General features: G+C 42.8%; 1 protein-coding gene across 2 annotated transcripts in view; it reads right to left on the reverse strand.

Moving 5' to 3' along the window:
- The window catches only part of CAV1 (caveolin 1), a 26,193-nt gene extending 10,968 nt beyond the window's left edge, over positions 1 to 15,225 (reverse strand). Inside the window, exons 1-2 of one of the 2 annotated variants that reach the window (XM_026648740.2) lie at positions 15,085 to 15,225; positions 13,667 to 13,831 (exon numbers count right to left, since the gene is read on the reverse strand). In XM_026648740.2, the coding sequence (XP_026504525.1) occupies positions 13,667 to 13,831; positions 15,085 to 15,114 (195 nt within the window). In that variant the 5' untranslated portion in view covers positions 15,115 to 15,225. The other variant, XM_026648742.2, reaches the window with a different exon arrangement.
- Between the last annotated feature and the right edge of the window lie 215 nt (positions 15,226 to 15,440).

The following is a 15,440-nucleotide window of genomic DNA, read 5'->3' on the forward strand; positions in this document are numbered from 1 at the left end:
GGGCAAATGATATGAAGAACTTGTCTACTCTTTCAAGGTTTGTTTAAAGAAAACCTCTATTAATTACAGTGTCTGAGATAAGAGTTATTGTTCCGAAGGAGCAGCCTGCTCAATGAAGAAATGTGCACTCTTTATATGTGAAAATAGAGATGGGTGCAAGAGTGAGTTATATATCAAAAGCTGCTGAGTTGCGGCGGGGGGGATCCTACAAATTCCAGTCCCAAACCTCCAGCTATCATTGCTGCTCCTTTTAAAAGTTTGTTCTTTGAGACATCACCCATTGGAAAGCAAACTTTACCATGTTGTGATGGCTAGGAACATAACTAAGGATATCTGAAGGCCACATTTTCACAGAGGTTTCAATTTGGCCAACATTTCTGCAGGTATAACTATGCATGCCCCAAAAAACCACTGCCATGTTTTTGAAGCATTACTGCTTGTGTCCACAAAAGATCCAATTTACATACGCCACTGATGCTCAGTTTCGGTGTGAACTAGCAAGGTGCTGAGCGCCATGATGAAGTGCTAAAAGCCCTCAATTTCCACTGAAGTCAGTGGGAGGGTGTTCAGCTCCTTATGGAAGCATTCAGCCCCTTTCATGACTGAACCCTTAAGCCCCCAATCTAGTAAAGCATTTAAGTATGTGCTTAACTTCAAGCACATGAATGGTCCCACTGAAATCATGGGCTTAAACGCTCTGCTGTGCTGCGGGGCTTGATCAAAAGCCAGGTGCTTAATGAGCAATTTATATGCATGAATATATTTCTATATAAGCCATACAAAGGGGTTATTTATATTTTTAAAACATGTCTAATGTGAAATGTTGAGGCTGATTTTAATGCCAGAACTGTGCTGTTTTAGGGCAAGTTTTTCCTCACATTAAATAAAACCCAGTATTTTTTTGAGATTATATTGTATCCTTACAAGACTAGTAACAAGCATATAGCAGGATGCAGATAAGATCTTTCCCTATTGTGCTCAGTTTATCATTTTAAATTTTTCCATTGTATTCAACTTCCTTTAAAAACAAGTCAGTTGAAGCAAAGATGCATATAGTCCCATAATGACCATAGCAGCACTGCATTATGAGTCACATTTGGGAGGGGAGAGAAGCTCCAGGACAGATGCAATTCTATCAGAGGTGGTTCAGACTGGTGAACATGTTATTAAAAAATGGGAGGTCCAGAGGATTTTGTTCTTAGCTATTTGTACTTCCACTTACTTTTTGGATATTGAAAATTCACAGTTACAAAATCTGGAGAACATTGTTAGGTGGTTGGGAACTAGGTAAAAGTTATGCAAGAAGCTCCCAATAGTTGCAGATAAAATGCATCCAAACTTTTAAATGCTTCCCTGATTCAAACATTCCCACTTCCTTTGCAAAATGCATGCTTCCACACACAGAACCAACCGCCTTCCTGACAGTTATTCCCATGTATCATAGGAACTGAGAAGTTGGAAAAGTACATTAGGTCATCCCTGCAGAATGTGAGGAGAGGAGAAGAGTAGGAGAGGGATATGGGGTTGGTTTTAGGGTTGAAGCAGAGGAAGTAGGGTTATGTGTCATTGAGCTGCTCCTTCCCTCTTTTGCCTGGGCTCCTAGCAACCATGTGATTTTACTGATTTTGATTTTATGATAAACTGGAGCACTGACATTGCATAGCACTTCAGAGCTTCAAAGCCTTTATGAAAAGGAAACAGTCATGGTGAGCTGCTGTCCATATTACAAGAAACTCCAACAGATATTTCACTCCTTGACCTGTAATACACTCCCCTGCCCTGGGTTGCACGTGCCTGGTGGGGGGGGGAGGGGGAGGAACAGAGGATTTTCTTCACTTGCTTTCCATTTTAAACAAAAACTCGCTGTCATACCAGAACCAAGGACGGAGGCAGCACCGTCTGGCAAACAAACATATTCACCTGCATTTCTGGGGACATGTTTATATTTTGTCCCTGAAAACACACAGCATGCTTATGCCCAGGTGTCCTGCTTCCTACTAATAACCCTTTTAAATACTGGCCATTTGGTGCAATCTGGTACTTGACAAAGGCAAAAATCTTACTATTCAAAAGTACAGATCCTCATGGTTTGACAAGGATGTTTAGAGATTAGGAATCTCTAGCAGTATCCAGAGATGGCATAATTTTTTATCAGAAACAGGGAAATCACCTTGACCTGTAATCTGGTGGAAGAAATGTATCAAGAGTCTCTTCCAGCACATGAGACAAAGAGGTAACTTGCCTTTGACCACAATAAATACAAAAGTCAAGATTAGACTTCGGCTCCTAGCCCTGAAATCAGAGCACACTGCCTTCATAGAAGCCAGCCAGGTCCCCCAGGGATGACACTTTTCCTTTAGCACAAAAACAAAAACAAACAAAAAAAAAACCATGAGGGCCACAAATAGTCAGAACCTTGGTTTTATATAAAACTGGCCCAATGCTGCAAATAAATAAATAAAAATATCCCACAAATATGTGCTCAAACTTTTAAGTGAGTTTGCTTTGATTGTGTTTCCTTCCCTTTTTGTGTTCACTTGCACTACAATATTCTAGTAAATTCGTTTCCTGGCAAGATGTTCATGGAAATAATGAATCTTCAGTGAGTACTTGAGAGTATTCACAAAAAGCAAATGCTGAATTCATAAATAAGAATCCTGATTATAAGGTTGACACTCCTCCAATCAGCGAAGAGAAATATGCCAAGTGTCCAATCAAAACTAACCAATACCGTTCAAATATTCAGTTCTGAATATCAAATCATTCCAATAGGCTGCTTGTAAACAATCCACAGATACATTCACTAAATAATTTTGAATAATGAATAAATCTGAGAAAATCATGATTTGCTTGTGAACATTTCAAATAAATTATTTGCTATTAATTCACCCAGCTCCGATTTTATGTCCTGCCAAGAAGACAGCATCTTGTTCCCTGACACTATGTGGGGTTATTAATTCAGTACGACCCAAGGCCTGCATACACTTCTTAGCACATGCTTAACTTGATCCGTTGAGCGGTCCCATTGAGGTCACTGTAACTACTCTTGAGAACAAAGTTATGCATGTGAATGCAGGGAGAATTCCACCTGCTTTTACCAACATAATTTCTTGCAACAACTAGGCATTCTTTAGAGGGCCTTTATCCAAGTTCTCACCTGGTCTGTCTCAACGTAGCTTGAGAGATATGATGAAATATCCATCCAAGAAGTCATCTGAATCTATCTGAAGTACTGCTATATGTCCTGTGCAGGTGGTGTATTCCTACCAGCCAATTCCCTAGGAAAATTACTTTGATGCTGCCAGAGTAAATTTGTCATAGAGGAAACAAAGCTGCTGTTTCCCTTCCTGGAATCTGGTGTTCTGAAAGCTGGGTTAGGTCACTACATTTTCCCCATACTGAAACTTTTCTCAACTAACTTTAACTTTTTTTGTGTCACTTTGTTTCACACTCCACAATTTGATACATCTGATTCAACCACCTACACCAAGGATAATGTTTTCTGAAAATGTTTCCTATTCAGAAAAAATATAGTTATGAAGTAAAATTCAGGCAACACTGAAGTCAATGAGAAATCTGCCATTGATTTCAGGATTTCACCCTAGGATTTCTTTATGAGAAATAAAGATTTTGGTAAACAGATTTTTAAAAAAGACTCCACTACTCTTTAAAACAATGCAAATGTCTTGTTCCTAGGGCCCTGATGCTGTTAATATTTTCATTAGCTACAATGGCCTTTGGATCAGGTTCTAGCTCAAATGTTTGTGCTCCAGTACCACGTTATACTGTATCTCTAACCTCTTTCTCATTCACCTAAATCTCCCCACTTACAAACACAATCTCCTTAATAACAAATAATCAATAAAGATTTTATTAAACAAATTTAATGAGAATTTGTGTAGAGGCACCAACACATAATTGGGATGAGAAGAAGTATAATTTCCCAACACCCAGTTTCCTCTGGGTAGCCACACTACAGCAACTGAAATAAACAATTTCCCTTTGATTGCCATAATTATATGTAACAATTTTCTCTCTCTCCTTCCCTTCACGTGCCCCCTTCCTGTTTTTTACCTGCCATGCCTAGAACTGAAGGTAGCATTAATACAAGGTGCATAGTGCTGTTTAAAGTCTAATTAACTTTTCTGATCCTTTAAAAAATATTTGACTCTGCATATCTTCTGTTAGAATTTTTTTTATGGAAGGCCTTAAATTACAGATCCTCAAGTAACAGTGTTAAAACTATTTAATTTTAAATATTGCTATAATTCCTATAGATGACACTGTGAGTCTAGGGCCTTGCTCCTGCAATGAGCTCTGCACAGGAACAGAGATCTGTCTGTGTGGAGCTCATAAAAGGATTGGGAGCAGAGAAATGGGGCAGATAGGAAATAGTAACTGCGTATGGTGTGCTTCTTGTTATCTGTTGGGAGTGAGGGCAGGGGTTTCGGAGGAGCCTGTGGGAAGTAGGTGCCCAAACCCCACTGATGCTCCCTTGGGCTCTTTTGAAAATCCCAGTTTAAACTGAGCACAGCAGCAGTCTGAATAGGGAATGTGATGCTTTCACCTTAAGCTGTGATGGTATCTTCTCGCTTCCTATTTGAGAAGCTGAATTTATCAGTTTCCACTTGTCTGAAAACATAACATGTGTGCCAGATAAGCATAAGACTACAGACCAAACTCATCCCACATATAATTCCTCTGAAGTCAGAGAGTTACACCATGGATGAAATTGCCCCCTCTGCCTATAATAAGGGGTACCATTTAAAGTTATTAAGAGGCTGGCCATTGGAGGGTACAGAGAAATACTGGGATTAACTTAATTGACATGGATTTTCTCTTCAGTTAGCAGGCGCCCCTAGTTCTATAGCTTTATCCAAGCCAGTTTAGTATGGTGTCTTGCTTCTTATTGCTTGAAAAGTGTCAAAGTGTAAAATACTCTTTTTGGACCTGATGTGCAGATCTCTCTATTGCATACTCCTTACATGTTCATGTCACAGAACTCCCAGTTTTATTAATGAAGAATTGTGAGCTAAAGAGTTCAACACTATGCATCCTATGGAAATTCTGCCCCAAAATGACATTTACCCACTGATAATTCCAACTTGTCAAAGTGTTTTTAAAGTTCGTGTGTTACATTAAATCTGTCAAATTATGTTGGCTATAACATTCAACTTCTGTGAAGCACCTGGTATAATTTGGGGGCAGTGTAAAAATGCTAATATAATAAGCATCAGTACTGAATAGTTAGTTATGTCACCATAGCAGACAAACAAACATTTTCCTTTTGAGTTATGAATCATATTCATTGGTGTTAAACAGGAAGCCAATGCATAAGGGTTTAATTATGGTGAGAGCTTAAATATAAACAACATATTTCAAAAAGAGGCTTTGATCAGAATAAATACAATTACTGGTTAACCACTGTAATCCTCACGAATGATTAAACTTCCAAGTCCAGCAAAAGAGTACCAATACTTCCTTGCTTTCCATGTAAAGGAAGACTGATGCTTCAAAAGAGCTCTGCCTCAATTCCCTATCTATATTACTCCAGTTCCAAACCAGTGTACCCTGATATAGCACTGAAGTATTGCAATGGTGAATCAGTCCCCTAAGCCCTGAATCCAGAACTAGTTATGTAAGAGTCATTTGAACAAGGCCACCAGAGTGTATGGGTAGGCAAAGTTTGTCCAAACTTCTGGGACTATGTACAATTAAGGAGCCAAATAAACACTTGCAAGTTAATATTTGACATTAAGAAACTATCAGCACTGTGCAGAAACAAAGGAAAGGGACTGTATATTAAATCTCATCCATTCCTGATGAAAGAAAAGTCCTGGCTGAGCTCTGGATTTTCTCTTATTTCATCTAGTTCGACCCCTGGATTCTATTCCTGGCTCTGCCACTGACTCTGGACAAGCCACAATCTTTCTGTGCCTTAGCACTCCCATCTGTAAAACATGGATGACAAAACTGACTTTCCTCACAGAAGGTTTGTGAACTAAGGTATTCTTTCATTCATTAGATGAAAGATGCTCTGTTTGTCTAGACATCTATCTCTGTATTCATGCTGCACTCAACACAAAGGTGTCTGACTGCCTAGATGCAAAGTATTAGATGAGGTGATTAAGTTGACTTAATATTGCCTTCAGCACTGACTTTCTCTTTTTAGCCACTGATGGGAGTCATAAATGTTTTTAAGTAGGCTTGGAAGGATTAGATTTTTATCTGTAAATGTCAGTAAAATGTGAATTTCACCACACACACAAACCAATGAAAAATATTTCCATTGATAATAACAGAAATGTACAGATAGGCAAAGTAAGAAAAATGCTGAGCAAGAACTTAGTAGAGTTTGATTTAAGGATATTTACTCTGTATATTTTGACGTGATGTTGACAGTTTCTATTTTAATGGTTATACAGCTTTAACTTTTTGAAATCAATGTCTACTGTCATTAAATGATTATTGTCTGACCCATCCTGTTGTCTGACACCCCCCCCATATAATTTCCCACAACTGTGAAATTTTTAATAAATAAAAATAGAAAAAAATGTTTACAAATAAACACTGATATTATCTGTCAATTATATTTTAAAAAATCAAATTCTGCCAAGTCTTGTTTTAAGATACATAAAAGGGGAGTGCCAGGCCAGCGTGGCTCATTGTACAGACTGAATAGTAGTGCCCTCCCTGATACCAGTGTAAATGGTGTATGTGATGTTTGTTCACATCTGATCAAAGTTTCTGGAATAAGTTTGATCCTGTAGTGAGCTGAACTGCATTGAGCTGAATAAACTGTTGAAGAGAAAGGACTGAACACTTAATTGTATTTGAGCAACAATGATAAAAGCTTTTTGCAAATTAAACTAGGTGCAAAAACTCCTCGTTGTTTGTATCTGTAGTAAAGCCAGGAGATGTTTCCCAGAAAGAAGGGTCTCATGGGCAGTAAGTAGTTGGTGGTCATTGCTTTTTAAAAACAAAATAAAAACCAAGTTGTGGATGGCCTTGCATGGGTTTTCCAGAAGGTGCAATGGACATTTCCTATCTAACACATCCTTGTAGGGGACAGTCATAATCTGGCTGGCTGTGCTCATGACCAAGGAGTGGGAACCAGATAGCTGTATCATTTAGGGTGACCAGACAGCAAGTATGAAAAATCAGCACAGGCTGTGGGGTGTAATAGGAGCCTATATAAGAAAAAGACCCAAAAATCGGGACTGTCCCTATAAAATTGGGACATCTGGTCACCCTAGTATCATTGCTGGTAGTGCGTACTGGTGCTGAGGTGGCATGGCTGAGTGGGCTGGGAGGCTGGACATAGCCCACCCAGCTTGTGTCAGAAACAAGGAATAGCTGGAGGAGGGTAGGCTACATATTTTTAAAGGTGCAAAGAAACCTGCTCCTCACTGTGCTTTTCCCAGCACCAGTGAAGTCGTTATGCCTTATGCAGGCAGAATGTCTTCCTCCACCACTGCTGGAGCACTCAAAGTGTTCCCCAGGCCACAGTACTCCAGAGGGTTACAGGACCATAATTTGGCCCTAAGATGGAAAAAAATCAGTGTGTGTTGTGAGGCACAATTTTAGGAAGTGTAGAGAGTGAGAAAGTCCTCATGGAGAAAGCATCCCTCCCCCTCTCAGCCAGCCACAGGTGAATATTGGCCCCTTGGGGAATGATAAAAGGCAGATGAGAACAATTAGGGGTTTGTGATAAAGGTCACTATTGTGATACACACACTAGTGGTTGTGTCTCCTCTCACAGAGGTGAAGAACGTGGCATAGAAAGCACAGAGTACAGCTCAGAGTCAATTGTGATATATGAGCTATATAGCTATAAGGCTGTTCTATGTATTATAGAATGTCCCCAGGATCTCCTAGGTTCAGAGGCAGTACGCCTGTTGCTAGAACCCATTACTACCTTCCATCTGGCTGGCCAATTCCACTGTTGGGTAGATGGAGCCATTACCCCATCTCGCTCCCCTTCATCCCAGAGGAAACAGAGAGGGAGCATTCTCTGTCCTCCCGCTGAGTGCTAGGACTACAATTTTGCCCGGACTTATGTTGGTCTCACAAGAGGGTTGAGGTTACACTCTACCCCTCCTTCCTATACCTTTATCCCAAATGATTTCTGATTGAAGAAATTAATATAGGCTTTAACCCTCAGAAAGTGCCTTCCTGTAGATATAAAGTCTGGCTTCAGCTGAAAATGATCTAGATTCTGATAAGCAGAGAATCTTTACATACTCATGAGTTTCCAGCATGTCTTCATATTTCTCTATATCAAAATGTTGCACCAACACTCACTTTAAAATTCGTTATGCAAATTGAGCTAAGTTTTTAAAAGAAAGCATAAACAAAGACAAGCCAAATTTGGTTCTCCTCCATGTATGTGACTCCATTGACTTCAGTGGGGTTGCACACATGTAACTAAGCGTTTTACCCCATTTTTTTCTAAGTGGATGAAAAACATCCCCTCAGGAAAATTGTAACTTTAGAATAAATTGTAACAGATCTGCATAATGGAAGAAGAACTTAATATAGATACTATGGAAGGCCTACATTTTGAAAAGAACCACTAATTTTTGGTGCCTCAATTTTGGTGTCCAACCTGAGACATCAAGGCATGTTCTTCTGAGACATTGAGAACCCACAACTTCAAATAGGAGGTGAAGGTGCTCAGCACTCATAAATTAGACTCTCAAGTTGGGTACCCAGGGGCTGGACACAAAATTAGTGGTCATTTTTGATAATGTAGACCGTGCAGCAAATAAACCAGGAAAATCTGGCACTCAGCAGCAAGCAAACACAATTACTTTTATTTTCTCCCTCTTTACAAACTTATATGGCCTCCATCACCAGAGTATCTGAGTGCATAAGAAAAATAAAATTGCAGAGGTGCTGACTGTTTTATTTGTAAAGGACTGTTACTTCAAAAAATAACCTGAGACAACAATGTTCAATTTGGAGCTGAGTAAAAAGTTTGGAACAAAAAAATATATTTGATAAATGTAGCAGATCTTTTTCTGCTCATGAAATATCCACAAATGTTGCAGTTTTTTTAGATTTATTTGTTGTTTGAAAATATTTTATGAATTTTATGGCAATTTTTTTTAACTCCATGGACATCAAAGAGCTCAGTATGAGTATACACTAGTTGAGCTCTGTTGGTTAGCGGAGATTGGACAGGCCTTAAAGGCCCTTCTGGCCTTAAAGTCTATGAGTCTATGAAAAAAGTCATGTGGTATTGTTTCTCTTCCCTGATTTGACAAGTGTGGAAGCATGCCAATACTTCTACATGTCAGTTTTCAAATTCAATTTGGGAACTACTCATGCATGTAACTATGAAATTCATGTCCCGTGAACATTCATGCCAATAAAATTTGATCACGTGAATGTTCGCTGAAAGCTGACATGAGAACTGAGCACATGGCTGAAGCTAATTCATTGACAACATTGAGACTACCCCTGGAAAAGTTTTGCAGTATTCCCCCTGCGGTAGTTCAATCCAAATGGTGTGGTGTAGGCAACTCATGGCACTGCTTAAAGCAAGTTGTTTTTCTCTCACACAGCCTCATGAATACACAAAGTTGTACACACATGAAGAGATTTGAGTGTATCAGTTAATTTAGAACCTCATCCTGCACCATGTTGCCCAGTCAGGGGCACTTGTCATCTTGTAGAATGCAGCCTTTCGTGAGCATGAGGAAATGCCAGATGTTAAAAGATTCTTTCTCCCCCCACTCCCACCCCACAGTCAGAGATTGGACAGGGGTAATACTAACTATTGAAGGTACTTATAAGGGGGACATCACCTTAGGATCTGAGGCTCAAATTTGAGGTGTTTCAATGCCTCCTCCTCTCCTCCAGCTGTTTTGCTGCCACATAGAATCCCACACCCTGTACCTTTTCACATTAACTGAGAGGGCCATAGATTCAGTGAGTTCTAATATACACCCCAATGCTAAAATAAATCAGGTCATTTAGTCAGCTTTTCATTAATTAGTATGGCACTTAGCTTCCATTTCAGAGATCTTTTAAAGTTATAGTGTGACTGAAGCTGAGGTCACCAATATCTTTAGCTTTAGAGTCAAGCTCCTATAATCCTCCAGTGTCAGTACAGATCAGGAGCAGGAGTATGCCCTTTTCTTGATTCCTACCTATCTGATAGCACCTTGCTTTACTGCTGTGCTCCATACAGCCTATTTATCTGGTGCAGAGGACACTGTGCAAATGCAGTGAACTGTGTGGCAGGCTCAGCGTGATGTACACCAGGGGAATGCATCCCCTGCTTCTCACAAGCTAGGGTTATTTTTAAAACTTGTTATGAGATTTTTTTGAGTGCAGGCAACACTGAGGCCTTTTAAAGAGCTGCTTAAAGAGCGGATTCCTTGTTCTTCGTCTAATCATTTACTTTTCATGGTTGATTTACTTGCCCCCATGTTACTCTCTGATTCTCATAGCACAGTGGCAAGAAATGCATGGATGCCGAGTAAAAGGCTGAAAGTTCTGAATCTGGTGAAACACAAATATTTTAAACAAAGTAGAGATAGGCCTGAATCACAACTCTGACTCCTTACATCCCTGAACTTGTACTATTTGTGTATTACTTGTATTGTAATATTACTTGTATGGCTTATTACTTGTATGGTAGCACCTACAGACCCCAGCTGAGACTTGGGCCATATTGTGCTAGGTACTGTACAAACACATTTGCTGCCTTGAGACACTCTCTGCCCTGAACAGCTAAGTAGATGATGGACAAATGGCAGGGGGGAATAGAAGCAAAATTACTTGCTCAAGGCAACACAGCCAGCTAGTGGTTGAGACAGGAGCAGAACCCAGATCACCTGACACCCAGTCAAGTCCTGTCCACAAGACTACACTGCCTCTCCAGAAGCTTTCAGAAAGCTCTGATCTAGATATGAACTTTATGGTTGCCCCTTAAAGAGCTGAACTTAAAAGCAGTAGCCAAAGAACCTGGAAATTTGGATCTAAAGTTTGCAATTTGGACCCATCTGTGAAATAAAGTATAAACAGCAAAATAAATTGTTGCCTGTCTTGTAACTAGGCGGGAAAATGTTGTTTTTCCAATTGCCCTATGAATTTTGCAAATGTTGTTGTTAGTAAAAAAACAGAAGTTGGATACCCTGTGTAGCTCAAAAGCTTGTCTCTCTCACCAACAGAAGTTGGTCCAATAAAAGATATTACCTCACCCACCTTATCTCTCTCAACGTTACTGAAAATGGGGATCTGAACACTGTCTTGATATGATACTGACATTCCCTGTCACTCACTCACTGGGATGGGCATACTTTGGAAGCAATATCAGTTTTCTGATTGTTTGGTTGGTGGAGATTTTTAGGGTGTTTGCAAGTGGCACATTTGTGGATAAGAGGGATCCAGATTGTTTCAGAGAGAGACCAAAGGTTTTGATTTTTTTAAATTCCTATAATTCTTACTTTCTAACTTTCTTTTGTGTCACTGGGAGTAACAAACAACCATGCACAGGGCTTGTCCCTGTGGGCAGGTGGAAGGGATGTGCTTTGTAAATTTCAGTTTCCTTTAAGACAGCTATGTTTTTTTCCCCCATCAGCGATCTGCTTCTTTTCCCAGTAGGATTTTTCTTTCTCTGTTTAGTTCTGTTCTGTGGATATCCAGATTCCAGCCTGCCCGGGGGCTATGACTCATACTCAGAAGGTTTAGTTGCAGGGAACTTCTACTACCACTGCTGCAGCACACAGTGAGTGTAACACCGACAGTCCCCGGTCATTGGTGGGCAGGATCAAACCTGGGACCTCTGGAGCTAAATGCATGAGCCTCTATAACATGAGCTAAAAGCCATGTGGTCCTTAGCTAAGGCTGTAGAGCAGACTCATTAATCGCTCTCTCTAAGTGGGCTGGGTGCCACTAGATGGGCTAGAACACCACACCCTGGAGGTATGTGGGTTACATGAGCACTAGCATGCTCCTCTCTGAACTCTCACATAGCTCTCCCCCTACAGCTCCTCTTCCACAACCAAAAGGAAAACAAAATTCTCAGTTTATAAAAACAAGTTGTTGGCTTGTAAATTAAGATTTGCACCATTCTGTATCTTTTGTAGACCATTTTTCAGTGTGTACAGAATTCAACTTCTTTTGTTTCTAGATTGTAAAGGCAAAGTTATGGAAATAGCTCTATGAGCATACCATCTGCCTGCAAAAACTTTTAGGGCTTGATCCAACAAGGCAGAGATCCTCTGCTGTGATGAGTGCCTTCAAATGTTGTTGCAGTCAATGAGATTTAAGAGCGCTCTGCACCTTTCTGGATTAGGCCCTACAGGTCTAAATCATTTCACCAACCTGCCTTGAAAATCAACAAAAGTGAAATTCTTCTGATACAGAGAGAATGAAATGTTTCCTTGAAAGTACCTGAATAGACAGGCTTTACCTCCCATCCTAGAGGCAGGATGAACTAGGATTGTACTATATGACTGCTGGATCTGAAACAGGTTAGCATTGAGTGGATATCTGCTGTTTCCCCAGATTCCAACAAACTTGAAGGACATTCCTCTGCTAATGAGGGATCAACTCCAGGGTTTCACTAACCCAGATGGGCCCAGGCAACAATGTCCATTATCCCATATTTGCTGAAATGATCAAAATTGGAATTAAAAATCTGACCAGAGGTCCAGGCACAGTCACTTTGAGTTTTTGCTTGTTTATTGCCTGTTTTTATCATTTCAGTACTGCAGAAAAAAAATAACCAGGAGCTATGGTTTTGCAAACAATTGGCTTAGGAAAAGTGAGCTGTGTGCATCTGGATCAGGGAAAAGCTGTTCCACAGGAAAGTAGTGTAGAGAAATCCTTAACAGTGTAATCTGAGTTCCACCTGATTTTTTTTTTTTTTTTTTTTTTTTTTTTTTTTTTTTTTTGCCATTCCTTTATAAGGTATTTATAGGACTCGTTGCTGGCCAGTAAAATCTCCCTTCCTGGGTTAAATATGGTAATGTTCGTTCCATGTCTCACCCCCACCACACCGCAAAGCACTACCAACAAGCATTTGCAGCCAGTTAGACTGCAACAGAAGGACAGTTCACTCAGCCCGTGGGTTCTGTAATGGGGCATTCCTCCCGCCAGTTATAGCTGCACTTTGTTCAGCTTGCACTATTGGCTTGAAAGCTACAGTCGCTTCAGTTGGTTACCGTTTAGAGATGCCCAGAAAACACGCTGGCTGAGCAGCAGGCGGTGCGGATGGTGCTGAATTCCCTTGAGTTCTCGCAACAGGTTCCATCGCTATGGAACTCGGAGCGCAGGTTCATTCACTTAGCGGGTGTCCCCCCGCCCCCATTCTGTTGCGCTCCCACCAGTTGCAAGCTCCCCAGCTAGCCCAAATGGCCACAATTAATGTACTGACTGACAGGAGGCTATTTAAACCGATGCAGTAGAGTGCCCACCCCCCTTCTTAAATAGTTTGCCGGGACAGCAGGTGGTGGAGGGAAGGGAAGCAATGAACTGTCACAAATGTTATCAGTTCCGTCCCTGGCACCTTTGCAAACACCGTGCCGCCGGCACTCGGAGCTGCTATCGCAAAAAAATAATAAAAAAAATCCCCCATAACAACAAAACGGCTCCAGCTTCTCTGCCCCCAGCCCCGGATCTCCCGCGTTTCCTGGTTTTTAATCCTTACCTTGACCACGTCGTCGTTGAGCCGCTTGGGGTCCCGGCTGACCAGGTCGATCTCCTTGGTGTGCACGTCGTGCATCCTCTTCTCGTTCAGCTCCTCGGCCATGCTCTTGTTGTGGGGTTTGTAGATGTTCCCTTGCTCCCGGACGGGCGCGGTGTACAGGAGCCCCTGGGGACGGGACGGGAGCGGGGCAGAGATGAGGCACTCCCCGGGGCTGGGCGGTGGCGGGGAGTGTCACGAGCTCATCCAGCGGCTGGGCTGCAGCGTGCGCGGAGCCGGGGACCCTTCAGCGCCGAGCCTGCCCCCCGGCTGGCTTTTTAAACGGATAAAAGCAGCCCACACCACACCCCTCGCTCGCGCCGTACCAGGCAGAGCACCGACTCCCACCGCCAGGGGTCCCCAGCCGGCACCTAGCCCGCCCCGCCGCGCCCTCGCCCTCGCCCCCGAGGAGAATGTGCCCGGCCCCGCTGAATCCGCGCCCGCTCCATGCCCCAGCCACGGCCGCCCTGTCCCGTTCTGCGCCCCCCATCCCGGCAGCGCCAGCTCTCTGAGCCGGGCCATTTGCAGCCCCCCGGGGTCTGTCCCAGTCCCTACCCCCGGGATCTCAGGTCTGTCCCCACATCTGAGGCCGATCTCCAACCTGGGGCTGTGTGCCCAGTCCCCGATCTCTGCGCCGGGTCCCTCACTTGGCTCCCATCTCCAGCCCAGCCAACTGCAGCTCCAAGTCCCTGATCTCATCCCTCAGCCCCCTGGGGCGAGTCCCACATTCCATCACACCAGAGCCCCTGGCACGGGTCGCCCTGGGCTCTTGTCAAATACTTCTCCCCAGGGCTGCCAAGGAGAGTCGCTGCCGGGGCAGAGCATACCCCCTTCCCGACAGGGCTGCAGCGGGCCGAGCAGCCTGCTCAGGTGGCGCTGGTGGTGACTTTTGCTCGTTGTGCAACATGTCACTAGCGCTGGCTGGAAAACACCCCGCAGCTTCATTAACAGCCCACGAAATAAGCTGTCAGCGCTTCACCTGACCCTTTCGCTTTGCGGGGCGACGCGATTTCCTACATAGACGTTTACAAATACAAGTTAAAGAGCCGGACGAAGGGAAAGCGATCGGCTCTGGATGGGGAGAGGAACTTCCCAAAGGTGCCGAATAATAGATCGGGTTTCCTCGGAGAGCTAGCAACATGGACAAATAACCCCCGATTGCTATCCTTATCTCTAATCACCCCTCCCAAGCACACAGCCTATCTCCTTTGCTGGAGGGGTTACGGACGGTCAAGAGCAAGATCAGTAAAGAAAAGTGCCAAGAATGCCCGGAGAAGCCAAGCCAGCGATAGCTGAAGCAGGTACTTGGAGGCAGGAGGAAGCAGGAACGAGAAGTATCTGAACTGAAACTGACTTTTTAAAGGATCCCAAGGAAATCCTACCTCTGAGTCTACGTATTGGCTACCAGACATGCTGTCCTGGGCTTGGTGGAGAGTCTGACTGAGGTTTCACTGCGCTATAATTGAAACGAGCTGAGAAAGGAAGATCCTGTATTGTAAAAAGCAAGCGAGGGGGAGGTAGCTATAAGTGAGACAGCTGGCCGCCGGCCAGGGTTTGTTCTGCTTGCTTTTGGCTGGGATGACAGCAATGGTGGGTCTAGGCACATCCCCAAAGCGCTGGGAGCAGCAGAGGGTGCAAAGGGGGGGGGGGGAATTCCTGAAACTGGACTTTCCCAACCTTGTTCTGCCTGTGCAGATTTTGAAACCTGGGGCGAGGTTGCTTTGCCAACCACTCCACA

This window comes from Terrapene carolina, unplaced genomic scaffold, assembly GCF_002925995.2.
Source record: "Terrapene carolina triunguis isolate 2854851 unplaced genomic scaffold, T_m_triunguis-2.0 Scaffold68, whole genome shotgun sequence".
Lineage (NCBI taxonomy): Eukaryota > Metazoa > Chordata > Testudines > Emydidae > Terrapene > Terrapene triunguis.